We start from the raw sequence: 24,464 nt of genomic DNA, 5'->3' as shown, positions 1-24,464 counted from the left end.
ACACATTTAAACATAAATTTTGTTTGAAGACCTCTTTCTCTTTTTTCACTCTTATTGCAGGACCAAGACAAGGTATCAGCCAGCTGGGTACCCTAGACCAGCCTATGGGAACCTTCTTACCGAGGTCACAATTCACAGGATAACAATGATTCCTAGACGAAAAGAAAGAGCTTTTTCTGCTATCACCTGGTACCTGTTTGCAGCTATTGGATATTTGGTTAATTTTGGTAAGTTTCTTTATTATATTCTACTATACCTAAAGGACAGTACTGACCACATTCGTCCTACTTCACCTGTCTACATTTGTTTAGTCAAAAACTTATGTTGACCAAATGACCCCCTATTCCAGGGGTCTCAAAGTCCCTTCTTGAGGGCAGCAATCCAGTCGGGTTTTCAGGATTTCCCCAATGAATATGCATGAGATCTATGTGCATGCATTGCTTTCAATGCATATTCATTGGGGAAATCCTGAAAACCCGACTGGATTGTGGCCCTCAAGGAGGAACTTTGAGCTCCCTGCCTTATTCTATCCTTTTAAAAAAGTTTTTTGTTTTTTTTTAAATAATGTTAAATTAAATTTTTACCTGTTTTTGTTCCAGGAAAGCTGTTGGTCTTTTTATGACAACGTATTAGTTATGAGTCACCAATATTTAGTACTGGCTGGATAGATATGATTTAAAGAAATAAACCTCTCCTATATTTTTAATTGTATACTTTCAGATTTATTATGTTTAGTTTTGATTAATTTAATTTAATGCAGAGTTAAATTATCACAGTAGCTTCGAAACGGTTTACAAGAAAACAAGAACTAGACTTATACAATAGCCAAAAATCTAATCAGGGCCTTTAAGTAATTTCCCTCTCTGTCCCAATGGATTATATTGTTATGTGCTCATTGTTCTATGCATTATAGGCAAATATTGTATTTGGAAGAGTGGGTTATAAATGATTGAACATTTGGCAGCCGTGAAGAAATTAGTTATTTGTCTCAAATGGGTAAATCATGTAAAATCCATATTTTCTGAGGCAGTTGGCAGTGTATGTTTGTTGAGAATTCATAAGAGACAATGGAGGAAGTTAAATTATCATTGATGAGGACAATCTAAAAACACATTTTGGTATCATGGAGGCAAATTTTATGGATAATGTTAATGTTGGAAAAATATTTATTTATTTTTAACAATTATTACCCGCTTAACAATAAAAACATATATAATCACATAAAATATAACATAGTAAAACAATCAAATCCAACTATAAACATTACAAAATAGAGGATGAAGAAAGAATAGATTTCTTATAAGAGTTTATTGTAGAACACAATAGGCTGATATTTCAGTAGACATTATTACTGTATGTTATAACAGACTATTTATTTTGTACTCTCTTTTTCTCTAGGTGAAATGTTGCAGTTTACCATTCAGCCCTTCTCTACTTTCCAAAAGTATGGAGGCTCTGTGACCTTGGGGTGTGCAGTAGAGCCCCCTGAAGCAAACATTTCCTGGAGACTGAATGGGAAGGCATTAAGCCAGGAGGATGATGCACTTGGGATCCTCTTTGCGGGTGGGACCCTTGTTATCACAGCACTGAACAATGACACAGTAGGACGGTACCAGTGCATTGCCAGAACATCTGCTGGAGCCATCGCCAGTGTCCCAGCAATAGTGACACTAGCCAGTGAGTATTTCCCTTGTCACCTGTAACACAGGTTTAAGGTACATCATTGTTACCATTCCTCAATAATATATCAGCCATTTCTGTACATTAATGCTGGACAACCATTTTTGAGGGATGGATATGATATGGTTGTATGGGCAAGGAGGGGGAGGGGCCACTGTAATTCTTTGCTAATCTGCTTGAAACAAACAGGCCACTTAAGGCACAGAATTCACAGAAGCTATCATTTTGGCCTTGTAAAAACATTACAGTATCAGTTAAAAAAAACTAAGCCCATTATGCATTATAAGAATAGGTGCCCATTATCCAGTGGGAGAAATAGGCCTAATCTTATGTCCTTTGAGACAGGAGATAGATTTGGGTTTAAAACACAATACTGGGTGAACTGGAACTAGACTTCTCCAAACATAATTTTTTTTTTTTGCCTTTTAATGTGGCTGCATTGACGATGTTCCCCCAACTTATTCAGTTAACATTTGTAAACTCTTTCATCCTTGGTGGCCACATTTGAGAATTGATGACCTAGCAAATGGCCTTAAGAACATAAGAATAGCCTTACTGGGTCAGACCAATAGTCCATCAAGCCCAGTAGCCTGTCTGGCTAAAACCCAAAGAGTAGCAACATTCCATGCTACCGACCTAGGGCAAGCAGTGGCTTCCACCTTGTCTGTCTCAATAACAGACTATTGATTTTTCCTCCAGGAAATTGTCCAAACCTTTCTTAAAACCAGCTTCGCTATCCGCTCTTACCACAAACTGGCAGTGCGTTCCAGAGCTTAACTATTCTCTGAGTGAAAAAATATTTCTTCTTGTTGGTTTTAAAAGTATTTTCCTGTAACTTCGAGTGTCCCCTAGTCTTTGTAATTTTTGACAGAGTGAAAAATCAATCCACTCGTAGCTGTTGTATTCCACTCAGGATTTTGTAGTCTTCAATCATACTTCCCTTCAGCCATTTCCAAGCTGAAGAGCCCTAACCATTTAGTCTTTCCTCATATGAGAGGAGTGCCATCATCTTTATCATCTTGGTCACTCTTTGAACCTTTTCCAGTGCCACTATAACTTTCGTGAGATAAGGAAACCAGAACTGAATGCAGTACTCCAAGTGAGGTCAAACCATGGAGCGATACAGAGGCATTATAACATTCTTAGTATTATAAACCATCCCTTTTTTAATAATTCCTAGCATCTTGTTTGTGCTGCCATACATTGGGTGGAAAGTTTCATCATATTGTCTACAATGATACCCAGATCTTTTTTCTTGGGCGCTAACCCCCAAGGTCGACACTAGCATCTGGTAACTGTGATTTGGGCTATTCTTCCAAATGTGCATCACTTTGCTTTTGTCCACATTAAATTTCATCTGCCACTTGGATGCCCAGTCTTTCAATTTCTTAAGATCTTCCTACAATTTTTCACAATCTGCATGTTTTTAACAACTTTGAACAGTGTAGTGTCCTCTGCAAATTTAATCACCTCACTCGTCATTCCAATTTCCAGATCATTTATAAATAAGTTAAATGGCACTGGTCCCAGTACAGATCCCTGCGGCACTCTATTTTTACTCTCCTCCATTGAGAAAAATAAACATTTTATCCCTACCCTCCGTTTTCTATCCAATAACCAATTCCTAATCCACAACTGAACTTTGCTACCTATTCCATGACTCTTTAATTTTCTCAGGGGCCTCTCATGAAGAACTTTATCAAAAGCTTCCTGAAAATCTAGATACACTACATCAATCGGCTCACCTTTATTCACGTTTATTCACACCTTCAAAGAAGTCAAGCAAAGGAGTGAGGCAAAATCTCGCTCAGCTCAACCCATGCTGACTCTGTCTCATTAAATCATGTTTGTCTACATGTTTCATGTTTCACAATTTTTTTCTTTATAATCGTTTCCACCATTTTGTCTGGCACTGAAGTCAGGCTTACCGGTCTGTAATTTCCCTGATCTCTCCTGAAACCCTTTCTAAAAATTGGCATAACATTGGCCACCCTCCAATCTTCAGGTACTACAGACGATTTTAGCGACAGGTTACAGATCACTAATAGCAGGTCAGCAATTTTATGTTTGAGTTCTTTTAGCACCCTGGGATGTATTTATCATTCAGTCTCTCTGCTATGGTCTTATCCTCACTGAATGCCCCTTTTGCTGCTAGGTAGGTAGGTGTACAGCCATCACTTTTTTGTTAAGCTAGTCATATTGCTGATGTCCATAAGAATTTAGATATAGAAATATTACAGAACAAAGATGGAAAAGAAAGAACATTTTAAAAAAATCTCTAAAAAAACCCCACAAAAACCCCCTATGATGTACACAGAAGTAGAGTGCTGTCCTTGCAAAGATGCCTTATCATGTTTTGCCAAGGATAGTATGGCCTTTGTCATTCAGTAGTTATTCAACTTGATAGCTGGAGAGGCAGGTTTCTTGCATGAACTAGGCTCTGGCTCCTCAGGTCTAGGAGAGTTTGACAATGCTGCAGAGATGACCATCACCAGGACCAAATTTAGATATAGGTAACTGACTAGGGCAGAGGTCTCCAACCCTTTTTCATGTAAATGACCAACGAGAAAACTTACACATGCTACTAATTTGTAAAATCACTTTGGCTTTTTGGTTCAGACTGGGTATTAAACATTAAAAATTAATACTAATATTGATTCTAAAATACTTAATGGATATATTTTAAAAACTCACTTTATTTTGGATTGTCAACAGTAGCAAAAGCCATACATGAGACACCTGAGCTGAGTACATAAGCAGTCACTCATTCATTCTAGGGGCATCACTCAGATTTTATATGGTCGCTTATGAAAATACTTGCAAATGTGGAAAATTGTTGGTTTTTAGAACTTGTCGCTCACACTGAAAATATTTTTTAGAAGTTGTCACTCACATGAGAAATTTTCATCCACCCAGCCAATCCTTAGAGGGAGCATTGCACCTAAGTAACACATTGTTTGCAGTTACTATATCAGATGGACAAGACTGAAATTAACACTTACATGATTTGAAGAGTATTTTCAGCCAAGTGTTTGAGGGCTGCAGTGGAGCATTTCAGGGTCTGCGCATTGGAGACCACTGGACTAGGGTAACAAATGTTGAAGTACCCAGACCAAAAAGAACCTTTTTCCACTTACTTGTAGTGGTCCATTTGTACCACTTCAAAGATGTACCACTATAGCTCTCTGGTCCAGCACCTTCGCACTTTTCTAGTCACCAGGGGTTCCCCTTGGCTTCATCTTCTAACCATAGATCCCAGAATTTACTCACAATAATTTATCAGATATTAGAAAAAAAAATATTGGATAAATTCGAATTAACGTACATGGAACGGAAGGAAAGTAAGGGAGGGAGAGGTTATTTAAAATACATCAAAGTAAAATTAATAAAAAAAGGACGGTAAATGAGGAGTGGTAAAGACATTAGGAAGGGGAATCACTTCAGAAGAAGTGTTAGCTGTTTCTGAGCTACACATGAATCAGAGAGTTAAAGGGTAGAGAGGCTGATGCTAAAGAGTGAAAGCATCTTTAAAGAGGAAGGTTTTAAGTTTTTCAATGCATGGGAAGCAAGCACCTATCATAAAATTACCTCTGGATCCTTGAGCGTGCCCCACGGTAAGGCCTTTTTACTGTGGTAAACAGTAAAAGGACCCCTTAATATTTAAGAATTTTTATTATTTGATTTTTTATTTTTTTTTTAATTGTTTTTAGTGAATCCCTGATGCAGCCTGAGAATGAAACATGGCCACGTAGGTGTTTAATAATTACATCTTTCAAGGACCCTGTTTATCTGTGATATTACTGTGCTTTGGCTTCTGGAATTCTGTTATTACCAGGCCCCTGTGGATTTCTTCAGGGGTTTAAGAATGCGGGAAACCCCTTGGGACACTTGGAGATAAAATCTAAGCTCTAGTAATCAGTTACTTGTCAAGAGTCAAATAACCTGTAATGTAATGCACATGGCTAGCTCATAGGGGATCTGCAATTGATAATGTCTGTGCCACTAATATGCGGCTGAGCAATTGTACAGTAATTTATTTGTCATTTTAACAGGGATAATATATGAATAAGGTAACTACTAGACTTATTTCCTTTGGGGCTGTGTGGAAATTAAGAGTTACCGTATGCAGATGTTATGTAAATAGAAAAAGGATCAGAGTGTGACCTCTGGCCTATAGTTCTGCTCTTTATGTAGCCTCTGGGCAGGAGGTGATGCATTGTGGCATGGCTTAAGTGTAACATTGGATAATGCTTCCTGAGCAGTACTAAGAGTTTAAGGATGGCAGTTGCAGTCACAGTGGTACCTCCCTCCCCCACCGCCATGCCCTCTTAGACAGCTGTCACAAGAATGACAGATCTGCGGTTACACAAGGAAGGACTCACTGATGAAAGATGGATCCAGCCTCTTACTTTAGAAAATACCAAATTAGTTGCAACAATAATAATGATGACTATGTGATACAATACCAGATAAATAAGTACTGTATAATTTTATAAATAGAAATAATGAAAACTATGGAAAGGCAAAGGCAAGGAAAATTACAAATTCAATCCAGAGATACATTTTTAAACAGCTGAATATAGTAGTTAGATAGGGAAAATATACTGACGTTCCAGACAAAATGTTGTTTGGAAACTCCAAGCAATGAAACTGAGTGTTGAAAAACAGCAGGGGAATCTTGCAACCCAGGATTCAGGAAATAAAGCCCACTACCAGCTAAACGTTGTGTCTTCAAGGGCCTGATGCTAGCGTTCAAATCCTTGCATGACATGGCACCGGGCCAAATCGGTCCCTCTGCTCTCAGGATGCAATACGCCTCAAAATGCCCCCTGGTCGTGCCCGCCAACTGCCAAACAACGGTCCTACTCCCACTTCTTACCGAGCCACTGGAATCGACTGTCATCGCAGATCAGATCTTTTGAAGGTCTCCTCAACTTCAGAAAAGCAATAAAACATGCCTCTTCATCTGACCCCCCTGCCCTTGATCCATGGATTACAAAGAATTGTATATTGGTAACTGAACCAGTCTGTGACACGTAAGGATAACTACACCTAATATGTGCCAACTAGGATGAAAACTTGCATTGTAATCTTGTACTGCTATTATGATCAGACAGCGAGGGAAACACCAGGTAAAGGGAGCTTGCTGGGAGGAGACTAAGGGGCATGGAGACACAGGGGGACTGGGTGGCACGAGGGCGAAAACTGAGGGCAATATAGGGGTGCCACAAGGCGAGGGGGATCAAACAGAGGCTCAAGGGATGATAGCCCAGGAGGGGGCCGGTAGGGCTAGAAAACCCAGAGGAAAAGCGGGGGAGTGGGGTGGCGAAAATGTGGGGAAACCGAAAGCTACAAGGATAAAGGCTGAGGGCAAAGCAGAAGCACAGGGAACAGGAGAACTGCCCGAAATTCAAGGGGAGGCGGCCCAGGTAAATACGGAGGTGGAGGAAAAACGACGGGACCTGCGGTGCTTATACGCAAATGCAAGAAGCCTCATGGCCAAGATGGGTGAACTAGAGGTCGTAGCCAAGGGGGAGGACCTGGATATAATTGGAATTACAGAAACATGGTGGACAGAGGAGAATCAATGGGATGTGGCGCTGCCGGGGTACAAGCTATACAGGAGGGACAGGACCCACAAGAAGGGGGGAGGCATAGCACTATATATAAAGGACTCTATCTACTCGGTCGGGATGGATATGGCAAAGAAGGCAGAAGGGCTGGAATCGCTATGGGTCAAATTGCCGGGAAACAAGTGTGCAGGCATAAAACTGGGGCTGTACTATCGCCCACCTGGTACGCCGGAGGAAATCGGACACGACTTGGAAGCTGAACTGAGACAAGAATGCAGGACTGGAAGTGTAACAGTGATGGGGGACTTCAACTACCCGGGGATTGACTGGAGTACGGGTCACTCCAACTGCACTAGGGAAACAGGATTTGTAGAAGCTGTGAGGGACTGCTTCATGGAGCAACTAGTCAGGGAACCGACGCGAGGGAGTGCTACTCTTGACCTCATCCTAAACGGATTAGGGGGGCCTGCAAGAGGGGTAGAAGTGGGAGGACCACTAGGCAACAGTGACCACAACGCGATCCGATTCACATTAGAAAGGGGGACACCCACAGTAAGGAGGACCGCAACAACTGCGCTCAACTTCAGGAAAGGGAACTATGTTGCTATGAGGGAAATGGTGGGGAGGAAGCTCAAAAACATCCTTAGGATGGAGACTGTAGGAAGCGCCTGGACCCTATTCAGGGACACCCTGCAGGAAGCACAAAGAATGTACGTCCCAAGTTTCAGGAAAGGCGGCAAGAACAAGCGGTCAAAGGACCTGGTTTGGATCTCAACAGAAGTAAAGAGGGCAATAAATGACAAGAAAGTGTCCTTCCGGAGATGGAAAAAGGACCCAACGGAGGAAAATCACCAGGCGCACAGGAAATGCCAAAAGGAATGCCACCGAGAGGTTAGAAAAGCAAAAGGGAAATACGAAGAGGGGCTGGCCAGAGAGGCGAAAAACTTCAAGGCATTCTTCAGTTACGTAAAGGGGAAGTGACCAGCGAGAGAGGAGGTGGGGCCGTTGGACGATGGGGATAGGAAGGGAGTGATTAAGGAGGATAAAGAGGTAGCTGAGAGGTTGAACACGTTCTTCTCGTCGGTTTTCACGAGAGAAGACACATCTAATATACCGGACTCAGAGGAGCTCATGAGTGGGGAACAGGCTGAAAAATTAGAACACATAGAGGTAAGTAAGGAGGATGTCCTCAAGCAGATAGACAGGTTAAAATGCGGCAAATCGCCGGGCCCGGACGGGATCCACCCAAGGGTTCTGAAAGAACTAAGACAAGAAATAGCGGGCACAATCCAGCATGTTTGCAACCTATCCTTGAAAACTGGAGAGGTACCAGAGGACTGGAAATTGGCGAATGTCACACCTATCTTCAAGAAGGGATCGAGGGGTGACCCCGGGAACTACAGGCCGGTAAGCCTGACTTCAATTATAGGGAAGATGGTGGAAGCTATGATCAAGGACGGTATTTGCGAGCACATCGAGAGACATGGCCTACTGAGAACAAGCCAGCATGGATTCTGTAAGGGAAGGTCATGCTTAACGAACCTTCTGTACTTCTTTGAGGGAATAAACAGTCGGGTGGACAATGGGGAACCTATAGACATCATTTACCTTGATTTTCAAAAGGCTTTCGACAAGGTGCCACATGAAAGGCTGCTTAGGAAGCTGTGGAACCACGGGGTGGGAGGGGATGTGCACAGATGGATCGAGCACTGGTTGTCGGGTAGACTGCAGAGGGTCGGAGTAAAGGGACAATACTCTGACTGGCGGGGAGTCACGAGCGGTGTGCCACAGGGATCGGTGCTGGGGCCGTTACTCTTCAACATATTTATCAATGACCTGGAAAAGGAGGCAAAGTGCGAGGTTATAAAATTTGCAGACGATACCAAACTGTGCGGCAGAGTTAGGTCCAGGGAGGAGTGTGAGGACCTGCAAAGGGACCTGGACAAGCTGGAAGACTGGGCAAACAAATGGCAAATGAGCTTTAACGTGGAAAAATGCAAGGTCATGCATATAGGGAAAAAGAACCCGTTGTTCAACTACAAATTGGGGGGGGGCAATGTTGGGAGACAGCAGTCTTGAGAGAGACTTGGGTGTGCTGGTGGATGCATCACTGAAGCCATCTGCACAGTGCGCGGCAGCCTCGAAAAAAGCCAACAGAATGCTGGGCATCATAAAGAGGGGCATAACAACCAGGACGCGGGAAGTCATCATGCCATTGTATCGAGCGATGGTGCGTCCACATCTGGAATACTGTGTTCAATATTGGTCGCCGTACCTCAAGAAGGACATGGCGGTACTTGAGAGAGTCCAAAGGAGAGCAACGAAGCTGGTAAGAGGGCTGGAACACTGCCCGTACGCCGAGAGGTTGGATAGGCTGGGGCTCTTCTCTCTGGAAAAAAGGAGGCTCAGGGGAGATATGATAGAGACCTTCAAGATCATGAGGGGCATAGAGAGGGTGGATAGGGACAGATTCTTCAGGCTGAAGGGGTCAACAGGCACGAGGGGGCATTCGGAGAAACTGAAGGGAGATAGGTTCAGAACAAATGCAAGGAAGTTTTTTTTCACCCAAAGGGTCGTGGACACTTGAAATGCGCTACCGGAGGAAGTGATCAGGCAGAGTACGGTACAAGGATTCAAACAGGGATTGGACGGATTCCTGAGGGATAGGGGGATCGTGGGATACTGAGAGAGGTGCTGAGATGTAACACAGGTATAGAAAGCTAACCAGGGGTCGCGGCCTGCTCTGGTCGTGCATGTGCAAGACCGGAGGGTTAGGACTTCGATGGGAAGATAGAACTCAATGGGAAACCAAGGTGGCAAGGGGGCCCCTTCTGGTGACTCAGACAGGCCGTGACCTGTTCGGGCCGCCGCGGGAGCGGACTGCCGGGTAGGATGGACCTATGGTCTGACCCGGCGGAGGCACTGCTTATGTTCTTATGTTCTTATGTATGTTTAACCTGTAACCCGTTCTGCGTTCTGTGCTCCAGTAGCACTTCACAACTTGGTCGGCTCGGTTTACCGATCCTCCATAGAAGATAAACGCACAAGATTTTGCCATGTGGATTAAGTACCACAGCTGGAAATGAGATGCTGTACTTGTAAAGTAGGATGCAGGACTGAGCAGTCTCTTACTTTGAAAATGGACTTTGATCATGCAGTCAGGGTCAGTTGTATCAAATAATACCAGAAGGCAGAAACAGGGTGTATTCCTGTCTCTTTGAACTCTTATCAATTCAGGTACTGTATCAGTAACTGCTCACAACTAAGACAAAAATTCTTCTGTTCACTGGATGGCTTTAGTGTTTGTTGGGCACATTCAAAATAAGGTATTTTTAATAGTGACTTTGTATTTGGCAGAAAAGTTGTCCCTTGCTTGCTTCCAGTTATTCTTGTGAGAAAGGGTAATGAACAGAAGTTGAATTGAAAAAAAGGAGAGAAGAGAGAACAAAAAAATTTGGATGGACTAAATTAAACTAAAACTTGTTTATAGATCGGGTCATCTCCATAGAAATGGAGCTCGACTCGGTTAACAATCATAACCTAATAATAGCAACAATAATATTAATGATAATTTAATAAAAGGAAAAAAAAATCGAAAGACATATGAAAGACCATTTTTTTCCGGGGCTGTTGTTCCTGTCATCACCCCATTAATGAGAAGTGAACTGTACAGGTAGAGGGGAAGGTGCTGGAGAAGGGAGGGGAGGTAGAGGCAACCTGATCATGCTGTAGAGAAGTAGTGAAGTGAAACAAAGACTCTTCAGCTCAGAGTCTGGGAGGGAGTACCCTTCATTAGACAGACCTTGGGGATTTGGCCAGGGAAGGATGGTTAGATTAGGTTTCTGAGAAAACATTCCAGTCCAGAATGGGGGCTGTGTTTTGCTTGTGGCTTGATAAGTGGGAGGGAGGAAGAGGTAGATATGATTACAGTGGTATGGCTTTCATTTACAGGAAAATGGTGGGGGTGAGGCGAGGGGGAAGGAAGCTTTGTGAGACCATGCCAGAAACATCCACTCTCTTCTCTTAAACAAAGATATGGTTTTATGGTATCTGCTGCTGAAAGTTTTGATTGCTGACTGTGGGAGGCTGGGTGAAGTTTCTTTTTTTTTTCCTTTACCTCTCCAGACACATATGTACACCTGCCATTCCCAGAAAAGAAAACAATAGTCTATCTGCAGTGATGTGACATGTGATAGCAAGAACACAAATGGAGCTCTAGCTGCCAGGTTTGGCATTGCATACACAAGGATGTTATGATAGTTGGCATGGTGAACATAGAGTTGCAATTCTAGAAAGGGGTGCCTAGCACTTGGGTGTCCAGATTCCATTCTAGAATATTAGCCAAAAACCTGCATTGGCACACTGCTGCTATTACTATTTATTATTTCTATAGTGCTACAAGAGACACGCAGTGCTGCATATTAAATTAGCAAGAAATGGACCCTGCTCAAAAGAGATTACAATCTAATTATGACAGACATACTGGACAAAGATGGAGACTAAGGTCTCCTTTTACGAAACTGCGATAGCAGTTTCTACTGCGGGAAGCCGCGCTGAGTGGCCCGTGCTGCTCCCGACGCTCATTGAGTTCCTGTAAGGGGTAGGGAAATGCAAAAGAATGAAGAGGTAGAGGGGGTCGGGGACTACAAAGAGGATGATAAAAAAAATATGGTGCTTTACAGGTCAGTGAGGTTAGGACTTAAATGCATCTTTGAAAAAGTGGGCTTTTAACCAGGATTTGAATACCACCAGTGATGGAGCCTGACGTACCGAGTCAAGCAGGCTGTTCCAGGCATACGGTGCATCAAGGCAGAAGGCATAGAGTCGGAAGTTGGCAGTAGAGTATTCTAGAAGTTGAGTACATATAGGAGGACATACCAATGTTCTATTCATTTGTATATCCCCTTCCCCTTGCACTTCAACACATGCACCCTTATAGAATAGAGCCTAGGGCAGGAACACTTAAAAGTGCCAATTATACTTCTCCCTCCATATTTGCGGCTTTGGCACTCATGACTTCGATTATTTGCAGTTTTTAGCTTGCTGGCTCCACCCCCCCATGATGTCATCCTGGAGTTCTGAGAAAAAAGTTCAGCGCTTTTTTTCAGCATGGCCGTGCAAATGGCAGCATCTGAGAAAAGTATGCTTCAGCGTGGTCGGGCAAACTAAAGAAGGTAGGTATGCTTGTGTGCCTAATTAATCCTGCTGTTGATGCTGGGAGGTGCAGAGAGAAAAGTTCAGCAAATGCCATCATCGGAGAAGTGTGCGAATGTGAGTTTTGCTGCAGCTACACCAGAAATACACACTACCCGAAATACACACTACCAGAGAAGAGCGACTAAAATGGTTAAGGGGCTGAAGGAGTTGCTGTACAGTGAGAGATTAGAGAAACTGGGCCTCTTCTCCCTTTCAAAAGAGGAGACTGAGAGGGGACATGATCGAAACATTCAAGATAATGAAGGGAATAGACTTAGTAGATAAAGACAGGTTGTTCACCCTCTCCAAAGTAGAGAGAACGAAAGGGCACTCTCTAAAGTTAAAAGGGGATAGATTCCGTACAAATGTAAGGAAGTTCTTCACCCAGACAGTGGTAGAAAACTGGAACGCTCTTCTGGAGTCTGTTATAGGGGAAAACACCCTCCAGGGATTCAAGACAAAATTAGACAAGTTCCTGCTGAACCAGAACGTATGCAGGTAAGGCTAGTCTCAATTAGGGCACTGGTCTTTGACCTAAGGACCGCTGCAGGAGCGGACTGCTGGTCACGATGGACCACTGGTCTGACCCAGCAGTGACAATTTTTATGTTTCTTATGGTATTGTACTGCTAAAGTGTACACAGTACAGTGCAAGAACAACAATAGATAATTTGAAACTGAAACTGCTTGAAGAGGTCGTTGACAACGAGTAGGACTTCATGGCACCAGAACCACCTCCAATGCCTCCTCCAAAGTTGAGCCCGCTGCTCCCCATTCCACTTCCAAAGCTCACGCCATATCTACTACCACTGCCCAGTCCAACGCTGCCCATGGCAGAGTTCACCACCGACATGCTTATGGCACCAACTCCATCTCCAGCCAATCTGCTCTCCTCTCCTTCCAGCAGCTTCCTGTAGGTGGCGATCTCAATGTCCAGAATCGGCTTGACATTCATCAGGGCCTGGTACTCCTGCAGCTGACATGCCAAGTCCTCTTTGGCCTTCTTCAAGGCAGCCTCTAGTTCAGCCAGTTTCGTCCTGGCATCATTTAGGGCAAGCCCCCACGTTCCTCTGCTTCAGTAATGGATGCTTCCAGTTTGGCACCCTTGTAAAAACAATCATGAATACCAACGCTAAGTTTTATCTGCAATTTCACAGTATTCACGAGGGCTATACCCCGCAAATATGATAGCAAAAAGTTATTTGCGAATATGAAGGTAGAAGTGTAATCCTAAATTTACATGTGTAGATTGTATGTAAAGTGGACATGCAACGTGGACATTCGACATGGACTTGCTCATATACTAGAAAATGGGGTTTAGGTAGGAACAGTGAAAATCATGAAATCTTCTGTAAATCCAAGCGGCGGTCTCTCCCAAGGTCCCTTCCAAGGTCTCTGTCATTTTTGCACTAGGACTGTTGACTCTGACTCTGAAAGGTGATGAGTAGCCTAGACAGAGGGGCTGTTGCAGAAAGCTGCTGTGAGCAGAAGTCTGCAGTTACCACGAGGTGTATGCACACTTTCATGGGTGTAAAATTTAAAAGTGTTCAGCTCAGGCGTTAACTCACACGGTATATATGAGTGCACAGTATATTAAAATGCATGACAGTGAGGCCATTATGATTCCATCACAATACACAGAAGTAAATAGGGGATTTTAATGCATTCATAATACAAGAAATTTACCACCAGGTCTGAGACAATGTGGAAAGGTTAATCAAGAGGATTTTATGCCAGATTTTGGGACTTGCTAGGTTGTTTTTTTCTTTTTTTGTGTGTGACCATAGAACGGTGGTCTTCATTGCAAGGCCCATGAGCCAATGGCGGCCCTCCAAGACCTAGTGGGGGGCCTGTGGAGCCTGTGCTGAATATCACCCCCACCCCTGGGGTCAGGATCCGGCACTTTTTGTTTCCAGCGCTGCAGTCCTGTACTCTTCAGGCCGCAGGCAGTGCGAATGAAGTAAAAGCATTATTTCCCTCTGCTCTGGCTTTCTGTCCTCATGGTAGGAAGCATCGCTGGAAACAAAAAGTGCTGGATCCCGGCAGGGAGGGAGGGAAAGGGTAAGAAGTTGCCACGCCTTTATGGGAAGAAAGATGGGGAGGAAAGGGGAAGGGCAAAGGGAGGGAGGTGCACATGAATGGAGATGAGGGGAAGACATGGAAAAGTAGATAGATTGAGAAATGTAACAGAAAAATGTAACAAAGTTAGTGCAACCAGAGCCTGGGACAAGTTGATTAGAAAAATAAAATCACCAGACAAAGGTAGGAAAAATTATTTTATTTTCAATTCAGTGATTGAAATATGTCAGTTTTTGAGCAATTCCATTTGCTGTCAGTATTTTGCCGATAGGGAAAGTAGTTTTATAAGAGGCTACTTAAGTGAGAGCAGGTAGATGGGTATAAAAAATAGGCCTGTTCTTTAATGGAACACAGGTGCATGCTTTCCCTTATAAAATAGGGCTAAAGGAGACACACAGAGATAAATAAAGTTGTACTTTCTCCTTGGCAGATGTAACGAAATGCAAATATACCAATGTATACTTCCTAAAATGGAAAGAATATGTATTACCTTGGAAACAACATCCCCACCCCTTACCCCCACCCTCATGGTCCAGTTCATCCCTGTTTCGGGCCTAGGTCTTTTCTTCATGAAATATGACATAATCTACAGAAAGTACCTTTTGTTGTAGCCCAGAAAGCTCTACCTAAACTATAGTATGGTGCAGAAGCCACAGATTCATAAATAAAAATAAAAGTTGGCCCAGGCTGAGCCAAAAAGCCACATAAGAACTTCTCAGCCTGAATAAAAAGGGAGGAAACAAAAACACAGGTGGCTTCCTAAGGGGTTGTCTGTCACTATGGTGGGGGGGTGGGGGGAGAGAAGTGGCAGTCTGGCTTTTGGAATGAAAGATTAGCCTGCTTTGGTCTCTGCAGACACATTTACTACTAAGATTGTGTATTAGCTGGAGGCAATGTGATAGGATCCTGGTTGTTGTTTTTCTTTCCTATTTCATAGGAAGCTCTGAGTATTGAGAGGAAGCTTTACACAGAAGAGTTCAAACCCTAGGCCGGACACTGAAGGATGCAAATCCTGAATTAACACTCAAAGTACATTCCAGATTTTATTTTTGCTCGGAAGAGCATCAGTCTCATTTCTGTACTGCTCTCCACAATTTTGTCACCTTCTCAAGATGTGGGCCCATTTTTACCTCTGAGAATCAGCTGTAAATTTATTTAATGTGTTTTCTATCCCATTGCCCCAAAGAGCTCAGAACAGGTTACAGGTTGAATATACAGTACATAAAAGACAGTTAGTAGGTTCTGATTTGCCATAATTATAGTACAGTTTATGATACAAATTTTTATCCTAACTTGTTATATACTAGGGGTCTAATACAAATATACTTAATATACAGTTTATAGGTTACAATTTGTCATAGTTATCTTTACAGTGCAAGTTTTTCAATATAAGTTATTATTCTACTTTGTCACACGAGGGATCTAATACCAGTATACATAATGTGCAATTTACAGGTTAAATTTTCCATAGTTATCATGGAAGAATTTAAATTCAAGTTTTTATCACGAACGTGCCACGTACCGGGATCTAATACCAACATGCATTTCTTTGTAATCTATCAGTCATGGGCAGTGGAGTTAAGTGAAGAGGTATGTTTTTATTGCTTTCCTAAAGTTGAGGAATCCTTCAAGGGATCTGATCTGCGGGGGCAGTCGATTCCAGTGGCTTGGTATGAAGTGAGAGTAGGCATATTGTTTGGCAGTTTCCAGTTGCAGGGTATGGCCAGGGGGTGTTTTGAGGCATATTTCATCCTGTGAGCATTGAGACTTGTTCAGTACGTACAGAGGAAGCTTGGCCATCACATAGCCCGGCGCCATGTTATGCAAGGATCTGAACACTAGCATCAGGTCCTTGAAAACACAGTGTTTGACTACAGGCAGCCAGTGAGCCAATGCTAGAGCCTGGCAGACAGAGTCGTGGGCATGGAGGTATTTTAGAAGTTTGATTGCCGCATTTTGTACACATTGGAGACGATGCACATTCTTTGCTGTTAGACCTTTGAATAGTGCATTGCAGTAATCCATGCAGGAGAGTACTAAGGCACAGAGTAGTTGGGTGAAGTCATACTTTGAAAAGTAGTTCCTTATTTTTTGGGAGTTGTCGCAGGTAGTAAAATGATGAAGATACCACTTGAGAGATATGGTTGGAAAGCGATAGGTTGCCGTCAAGGAGTATTCCTAGGCTGCGCGCTTGGTCTTTCGCAGTTATAGTAGTCGAGTCCCAGCATAGCAAGGGACGGAGGGCAGTTGCAGCGTTCTTTGCAGATCCAAAGGAGTTCCATCTTGGAGGCGTTTAGTTGCAATTTGTGGAGAAGACATCCAGTTTCTGATTTCGGAGAGGCAGTTTAGGATGAATTCCCTTTTCCTTCTTCCCGTCACTTGTTTCTGATCAGATTATTTCTTCCTCGTATACTTTCTTCTCCTTTATGGTAAGTAATAAAGTTCAGTAATGTATGTGGAATAGGTAACTCTTACTTTTCATTTTAGAATGCGCCAATGTGAACAAACAGTACTTTCAGTCTAGTCCACCTTCTTTAGATGAAGTACATGGTGTGGGTACCGTACGTGGAGAGGGGGAGAAGATATCAAGGACTTAAGACTCTCCCTGCCTTGTGCAATGTGTGTGGTAATATTGCATCTCACCTGTTTTCTGAACAGCTGGCTGGCTCATGAAAGATGGATTCAGTTTTTCTTGCCCCTGTTCCTTTTAGGCTGGGTGGGGTTGTCATTTTTATTCCTTTTTTATTAAGGGTCTCATATATATAAAATATGGATGTTTTTATCTCCTGTCATGGGGTGTATATACAGGGTAAGGCGAAAAAGAAAAAGTAAAACCCTAGAGTTTTGCTGTTTTCTCACAATCGTTTTGAATTTCAACAAGAAATTTTATGGACTTATCGTATTTAGTCATCATACTTAATTAAATGTTGTTTAATAGTAATACAGTACTTCTCTTATGCTATGTCAATGCTACTGACATTTTACCTAGAGATTTTGCGCGTTACAAATGTTTGATCTAAAACACAGTAAAATAACATAACTTAAATACAATTAACAATATGTTAGGATTTTGCAGTCACTGTGAATGCTTAGTTTCTGCCCCACCCCTCAGCTTTAATTAAAAGAGGAAGGGGCTCATGATACAAAGGATTAAAGAGAAAAGGCAAGGACAGAGATGTGTGTGAGGTCAATCAGTCCCTGTGGCAGGTTGTCCCACATCATCTACTACTAATAATATTTATTATTTCAGTAGTGCTACCAGACGCACATAGCGCTGTACATTAAACACGCAAGAGACAGTCATAAAAACATAAGAATAGCCTTACTGGGTCAGATCAATGGTCCATCAAGACCAGTAGCCCGTTCTCACGGTGGCCAGTCCCTGCTTGAAAGAGTTTACAATCTAATTATGACAGACACCCTAGACAAAAATGGTGAATAAATATATACAGTGTAAGTAGGGAAGTAAAAAGGGATGAAGAAGTAGAGTGAGTCAAGAACTACAGAGGGGATGACGGACATATACAGTGCTTTACAGGTTGGTGGGATTAGGACATGACCGCAGCTTCGAAAAAGTGGGCTTTTAGCCTGGATATGAATGCCGCCAGAGACAGAGCTCGATGTACCGAGTCAGGCAGGTGGTTCCAGGTATATGCCACAACAAGGCAGAAGGGATGAAGTTGGGAATTGGTAGTAGAGGAGAAGGGAACAGACAAGAGAGACTTGCCCAATGAATGGAGTTCCTGGGGTAGAGTACAGGCAGAGAGGAGAGATATTGAGGAGCTATAGAGCGAATACACTTGTAGGTCAGTAAGAAGAGTTTAAACTGTATGTGGAAACGAACAGGGAGCCAATGAAGTGACTTGAGGAGAGGAGTAATGTGAGCATGATGACACAGGCAGAATATGAGGTTCACAGTAGAATTCTGAACAGACTGAAGGGGAGAGAGATGGCTTTGTGAAAGACCTGTAGTGCTGTACCACTTCCTTGAGTTCAATGATTGTTTGTGGCTTAGGGTGGAGATTGTGATAGGCCTCTAATATTGCTCCCTAGACAAAAGTCTATATCACTGTGATGTCTTTAACAGTAAACTGGTACCCCGTTTGTTTGGTGTGTTGGTTTTTTTGTTTTTTTTTTTTGGGGGGGGGGAATTATGGTAGTTTTACAATGCAAAAATTTTAAGACTAAGAACATAAGTCTTATGTGAATCTCTTTATAAAGGTGGTTAATAAATCCCAACAAATAAATAAATAGGAGTTGCTATACTGGAACAAAATGAAGGTCCATCAGCCCAGTATCCTGTTTCCAGTAGTGGTCAATCCAGGTCACAAGTACCTTTCCCAAAGAGTACAACAGATTTTATGCTGCTTATCCTAAAAATAAGTAGTAATTTTCCCATCTTAATAATGGCTGATTTCAATGAAGGGCGGTATATCAAGCTTTAAATAAACTAAACTATACTTATGGATTTTTGTTTTAGGAAATTATCAAAACCTTTTTTTAAAACCCACTAAGGTAACTGCTTTCACCACATTAACTGACAACGAATGCCAGAGTTTAATTACACGCTGAGTGAAGAAATATTTTCTCCGGTTTGTTTTAAATTTACTTCTTAGTCGCTTCATTGTGTGGCCCCTAGCACACACCATGGAATGGAAAGAATCCCATGAGCCCCCATGCTTTAAGTGCTTTTTTGCGCTTGTTTGTATTTCCAAAGGTGTCGGCATGTAGCCTTTTTGAAGTTTGTTTGTTTTTTTAATGCCTAGATTATATGATTACTTTAACTTTTCTTATGCTTACACATTTTTTTTCATACATAAAAAACCTCAAAATTCATAAGACTTTTTTTTTGCTAGTTGTGTGTTGAGTTTTGCATGCTCATCTACCCTACATGGTGGAGTACTGAGAAAGAAAGTTCAAGAACACTACAGACCTCTTCTATTAAACTGCGCTAGCAGTTTTCTAGCGGGGGGAGCCGTGCTGAATGGCCCGCGCTACTCCCGATGCTCTTAGAGTTCCTATGAGCATCGGGAGAAGCTCAGCCCATTCAGTGCAGCTCTCTGAGCTAAAAACTGCTAGCACAGTTTAATAGAAGAGGGGGCAAGAGATTTGTTTGTCTGTCTTGATTGTTCAGATTGTAAGCTCATTCGAGCAAGGACTTGCCTTTGTGACTCTGTACAGTGCTGTGTATGTCTGGTAGTGCTCTAGAAATAATTAATAGTAGTAGAGATGGTCATGCTCTTTGACTAGTAGCTGGGATATATGAAGGACCGCTGAAAAGTTCTCAGCCCAACCAAGAAGAGAATGATGTGAAGCCATGAAACTTACAAGTTATTCCACGCTTTCTTTGACATTTTTCATTCCATTTCATATCATTGAAACAAAAAGTGTCGAATAACTTGTAGATTTCATGGCTCCACATCATTCTCTTCTTGGTTGGGTGGAGAACATTTCAGCAGCCCCTCTGTATCTTTAGCAGACAATATTATTCTGCATATTTCTCCTCTCCATTCAGCACCCTGGTTCCTTTCTTCATGGGCTACTCCTTTCATTTGACAGATCCCTGCCAGTTGTGTTGAATAGTGTGCCTTGGCTGCAATGAAGTCAGACCACCAGAGCACAAATTAATTTTCTGGATACTATTTATATTTTGGCAAAGGAGAAGTATGTGTACATGTGGGAGGGCTACTCATTTTTCTTTTCCGTGTCTGTGCTCTTAATTTTGCTGTTTTTCTCAGTATGTCTGCTCTTTCTTTCTGCTGATCCCATTCCTATGTCTTTACGAGTATTCTTGCTGTTCTGGGGCTTGATCTCCATTCCTATTACAGTCTCTCACCTCTCCCTGTTCACTTCAGCAGCAATCCACTGACTGGGGCCCACAAACCTGGAGCCGTGTATTCTTACACCCTGAAGTGGTTGTCGACAAAGTATGAATAACCCTTTGGTGAGCCCTTGGTAAATAAGTGTGTTGAGTCCTCCTTTGAAATATAATTACATTTCACATGCCCTACAAATGGGACTTGTAAGGTTGTGATTGCAGATGAAAACTGGCGGAGGAGGAAGTGGCAGGCAAGAGATGCTGCTCACCGACTCCTCCTGCCAACTGTAGGATGATGCACAGAATGTGAGGAGAATAGACAGACCTCTGCAGACAAGGGTGTCTCTGAGTGCCTCTCTCCCCACTCTTTATGCCACAGCTGACTTGTGAGGGCAAACAAGATGCTAGGAATTAATAAAAAAAGGGATGGTTGAGAAGACTAAGAATGTTATAATGCCTCTGCATCACTCCATGGTGTGACCTCACCTGGACTATTGCGTTCAATTCTCTCTCCTTATCTCAAGAAAAATATAGCAGCACTAGAAAAGGTTCAAAGAAGAGCGACCAAGATGATAAAGGGGATGGAACTCCTCTCGTATGAGGAAAGACTAAAATGGTTAGGGCTCTTCAGCTTGGAAAAGAGACGGCTGAGGGGAGATATGATTGAAGTCTACAAAATCCTGAGTGGAGTAGAACGGGTACAAGTGGATCGATTTTTCACTCCATCAAAAATTTCAAAGACTAGGGGGACACTCAACGAAGTTACAGGGAAATACTTTTAAAACCAATAGGAGGAAATATTTTTTCACGCGGAGAATAGTTAGGCTCTGGAATGCATTGCCAGAAGTTGTGGTAAGTAAGGAGAGCATAGCTGGTTTTAAGAAAGGTTTGGACAATTTCCTGGAGAAAAAGTCCATAGTCTGTTATTGAGACAGACATGGGGGGAAGCCACTGCTTGCCCTGGATCGGGTTTTTGCCAGGTACTAGTAACCTGGATTGGCCACTGTGAGAACGGGCCACTGGGCTTGATGGACCATTGGTTTGTCCAAGTAAGGCTATCCTTATGTTCTTATGTGGAATGAAGTAGCTTAGTGGTTAGTACAGTGGCCTGTAAACCTGGGGAACTTGGTTCAATTCCCACTGTGAGTGCTTTTGAATCTGGGCAAGTCCATTATCCCAGGCACAAAAATAAGTGCCTGTATATAATTTGTAAACTGCTTTGAGTGCAACCACAGAAAGCCAGTATATTAAGTCCTCTCCCTTTTACCCTTTAAAAAAAATATCTGCCTGGGATCCATTAAATTAATACTTCTGAGAAGTCCCTTTCTAAACACTTGGAGGGGGAGGACAAGTCTACAACTGAGGGCCTCCACTTAGTTGCCCCAAGGATGCATGGTGGAAGCCCATTCTATTATGGTATCTGCGCACTCAAATTCCATTATGAATACTGGTGTTACCCAGTATTGGCATGCCCAACATTTGCATACCTGCAGTTACACCAGCTGTGGAGCTGGCATACCTGCAAAAGGATAAATGCAGCAAGGATGCCTGTAACTGTGATCCTTGCCCACACCGCTTTGCACTGTGGAAATGTGGAATAGTGCTTTGGCATCCCGATGGCATTCTGCGGGGAGGGGTCATGCCTATTCTAGTATTTTATATATTTTTATGCAAAAGGAGTGCATAAATATGTGCACCTAGACTATAAAATTGTCCCTTTGGGCGCTAAGCACATGTTTAGTTTGCCTGTGCCTTAATCCTACCCTGGTCACTGTTGTACAACTGCAGAGATAAGAAATACAAGTAAAACCTGCTTCAGAATTCTGCTCACAAAGGGTTAACCTTCCTTTGGCTTTCATGCCAGAGTGGAAAAAAGGACTCCCCTTGCCTTCTCCTCCACCTCCCCCTAACTTGTCTTAAAGGATTAATCAAATTTCTGGAGTTCGGGGTTTTTTTTTTTCTTTCTCTAATTGAACGATGCCAAGAAATTCCTCCAGTATTAAGCACATTCTTTGCAAATCATTTTTATGGCTTCTCAGATCTGCTTCTCCCCAAAATCAGAGCACTGGAGAAATATTTGAAAAGCAATCGCCTGGACAATCTCCGGTTTATATTTTTGGAGGTTTTGGCTGCATCACCAGGAGCACTTTGTTTACTTTTTATTTTTTTTTTAAATGCTTTAATCAGAATGTGTATGTTTGTGTGTGTTTTCATCGACTTTTCATGTCGGGTTTCCATAAATGCAGGGGATGGGGCTAGTTAGTTGGAAGAGCATCATCTTTTTGCCACTGGAATCTGCAAGAGCAAAACTATCCAACTTCTACTGGTGGAGCTGAGATGGAAAGAATGCTGGCAGGAAGCATGCTATTGCATGCCCTATGGTAGGTGAATTTGGCATTCTGTGGATAGATATGATTGTGGATGGTTTCTCCACTTAGGCTAGTCAGGAGTTGAGGAATAGCCTAATGGTTAGAGTAGCAGACTGGTAACCTAGGGAAGCTAGTTCAAATCCCACTGCAGCTCCTTGTGATCTTGGGCAAGTCATTAACCCTTCATTGTCTATAGGAGTGGAGTCGTAGCCTAATGGTTAGTTCAATGGGCAGTAATAGACCTCATAGCTAAGCTAGGGTATATGGCGTAGGATTTAAAGAATGGCATGGGGACAAATTTGTCCCCGTCCCCGCAGGAACTCAATTTTCCCATCCCGCCCCCATGAATTTTGTCGCTGTGCCTGTGTCTGCCCCGTTCCTGTAAGCTCTACCGTAACAGCATAAGCCTTGAACACTTATGATTTTAAAGTGTTTGAGGCTTGTGAAGATGAGGATGGAGTTTGCAGGAATGAGGCAAGGACAAGAAAAGAACTTGCAGGTACGGGATGGGAAAATGAGTTCTCGCGGGGACAGGGAAAAATGTGTCCCAATGTCATTCTGTAGTAGGATTTCAATCTCTTAAATGTACTGCTAGTGCATGTGTTTCTTTCTGGAGTTCATACCTATATCACTCACAAAATGCAGCACAAGTGGTCTAAAGCTAAGCCCATCACTTGCATTTTGAATGCTCCTCTTTATATGAAAGACAGAAAACTGTACATGCAGGTTAGCATGGTTTGTCTATGTTTCACTCAGTTTTGTGTCCCTAAGTAAAATGTCCTTTTGGGCAGTGGAGATAATATTTTCTTTGCCACAGTAGTGGCTATACTGTTTTCTTCTCTGTTCTCTTCAAACATTTTAAGACCTTATATTAGGTTGAGTTTGCCCAACAGGAAATGTTCAGTACTTTAATAGGCAGAAATTTAGACTTAATACTGGTATTCAATAAGCGAGCGTCTAGACGTTGGATTGAAATGCTCAATCCACTGCAGGGAAAAGAAAAGGATCCTACATAGGATTAGGAGTAGAAGCTGCGTGTGATGATAGTTCCAGAGGTAGGAACACAAAAGGGAGAAAAAAATCTATAGGCCGATATTCAGCCATCAACGGTCAGTGTTTTTATTCAACGCTGACTATAGCCGGCTAAATTAGTCCCAGATATTCAGTCTGAGCCATGTCCAAGCACCGGCATGTAATATCTGGTGCTAATTTAAGTAGGGCTGACTGCCAGAGCATTAATGGGTCCCAGCCAATGCTCAGCTGGGACCCTCTTAGCTAACTGGATGAATTTAGGACAACTTTGAACCTGTCCTAAATTTGTCCGGCTAGCACCGAATATGGCTGGCACCCACATAACTGCCAACTTCTTGCCAATGCCACCTCCTGTACTGCCCCTGACCTGCCATAGTTAAAAGCTACTGAATACTGGTGGTTGGGTGGCTCCAAGCAATGTAAGTGGGCAGGAGTCTCTCCTGCTTGGTTAAATCTCTTTGAATATCAGCCCGCTAGCTTTTTGACTTCCGTATTCATAATCCTTTTTTTTTATCTTGACCTCAGCATTTAGAAGTGGCCCATCTTGAGATACTACTGACTACTACTACTAGTACTACCATTTATCATTTCTGTAGCGCAGTGCTGTTCATCAAAACAGTCCCTGCTCAAAAGAGCTTACAATCTAGTCGAGACAGACAAACTGTAATTCCCTCACCTGTGTATTGATGCACCTTCTTGTCCAGAGGGAATAAGACAT

The 24,464-nt window shown here is 42.6% G+C and overlaps 1 protein-coding gene across 4 annotated transcripts in view; it reads left to right on the top strand.

The window, feature by feature from the left end:
- Positions 1 to 24,464, top strand: part of BOC (BOC cell adhesion associated, oncogene regulated) — a 218,035-nt gene that overhangs the window by 131,182 nt on the left and 62,389 nt on the right. For all 4 annotated transcript variants that reach the window (XM_033942442.1, XM_033942440.1, XM_033942441.1 and 1 more), the window contains 2 exons: positions 61 to 227; positions 1,399 to 1,677. In XM_033942442.1, coding sequence (XP_033798333.1) covers positions 146 to 227; positions 1,399 to 1,677 — 361 coding nt within the window. In that variant the 5' untranslated portion in view covers positions 61 to 145. The remainder of the gene's footprint in view (positions 1 to 60; positions 228 to 1,398; positions 1,678 to 24,464) is intronic.

The sequence above is a fragment of the Geotrypetes seraphini genome, chromosome 4 (assembly GCF_902459505.1).
Source record: "Geotrypetes seraphini chromosome 4, aGeoSer1.1, whole genome shotgun sequence".
In the NCBI taxonomy this organism is placed as follows: domain Eukaryota; kingdom Metazoa; phylum Chordata; class Amphibia; order Gymnophiona; family Dermophiidae; genus Geotrypetes; species Geotrypetes seraphini.
The sequence above is the reverse complement of the archived record's forward strand: the minus strand, read 5'-3'. Positions and strand labels throughout refer to the sequence as shown.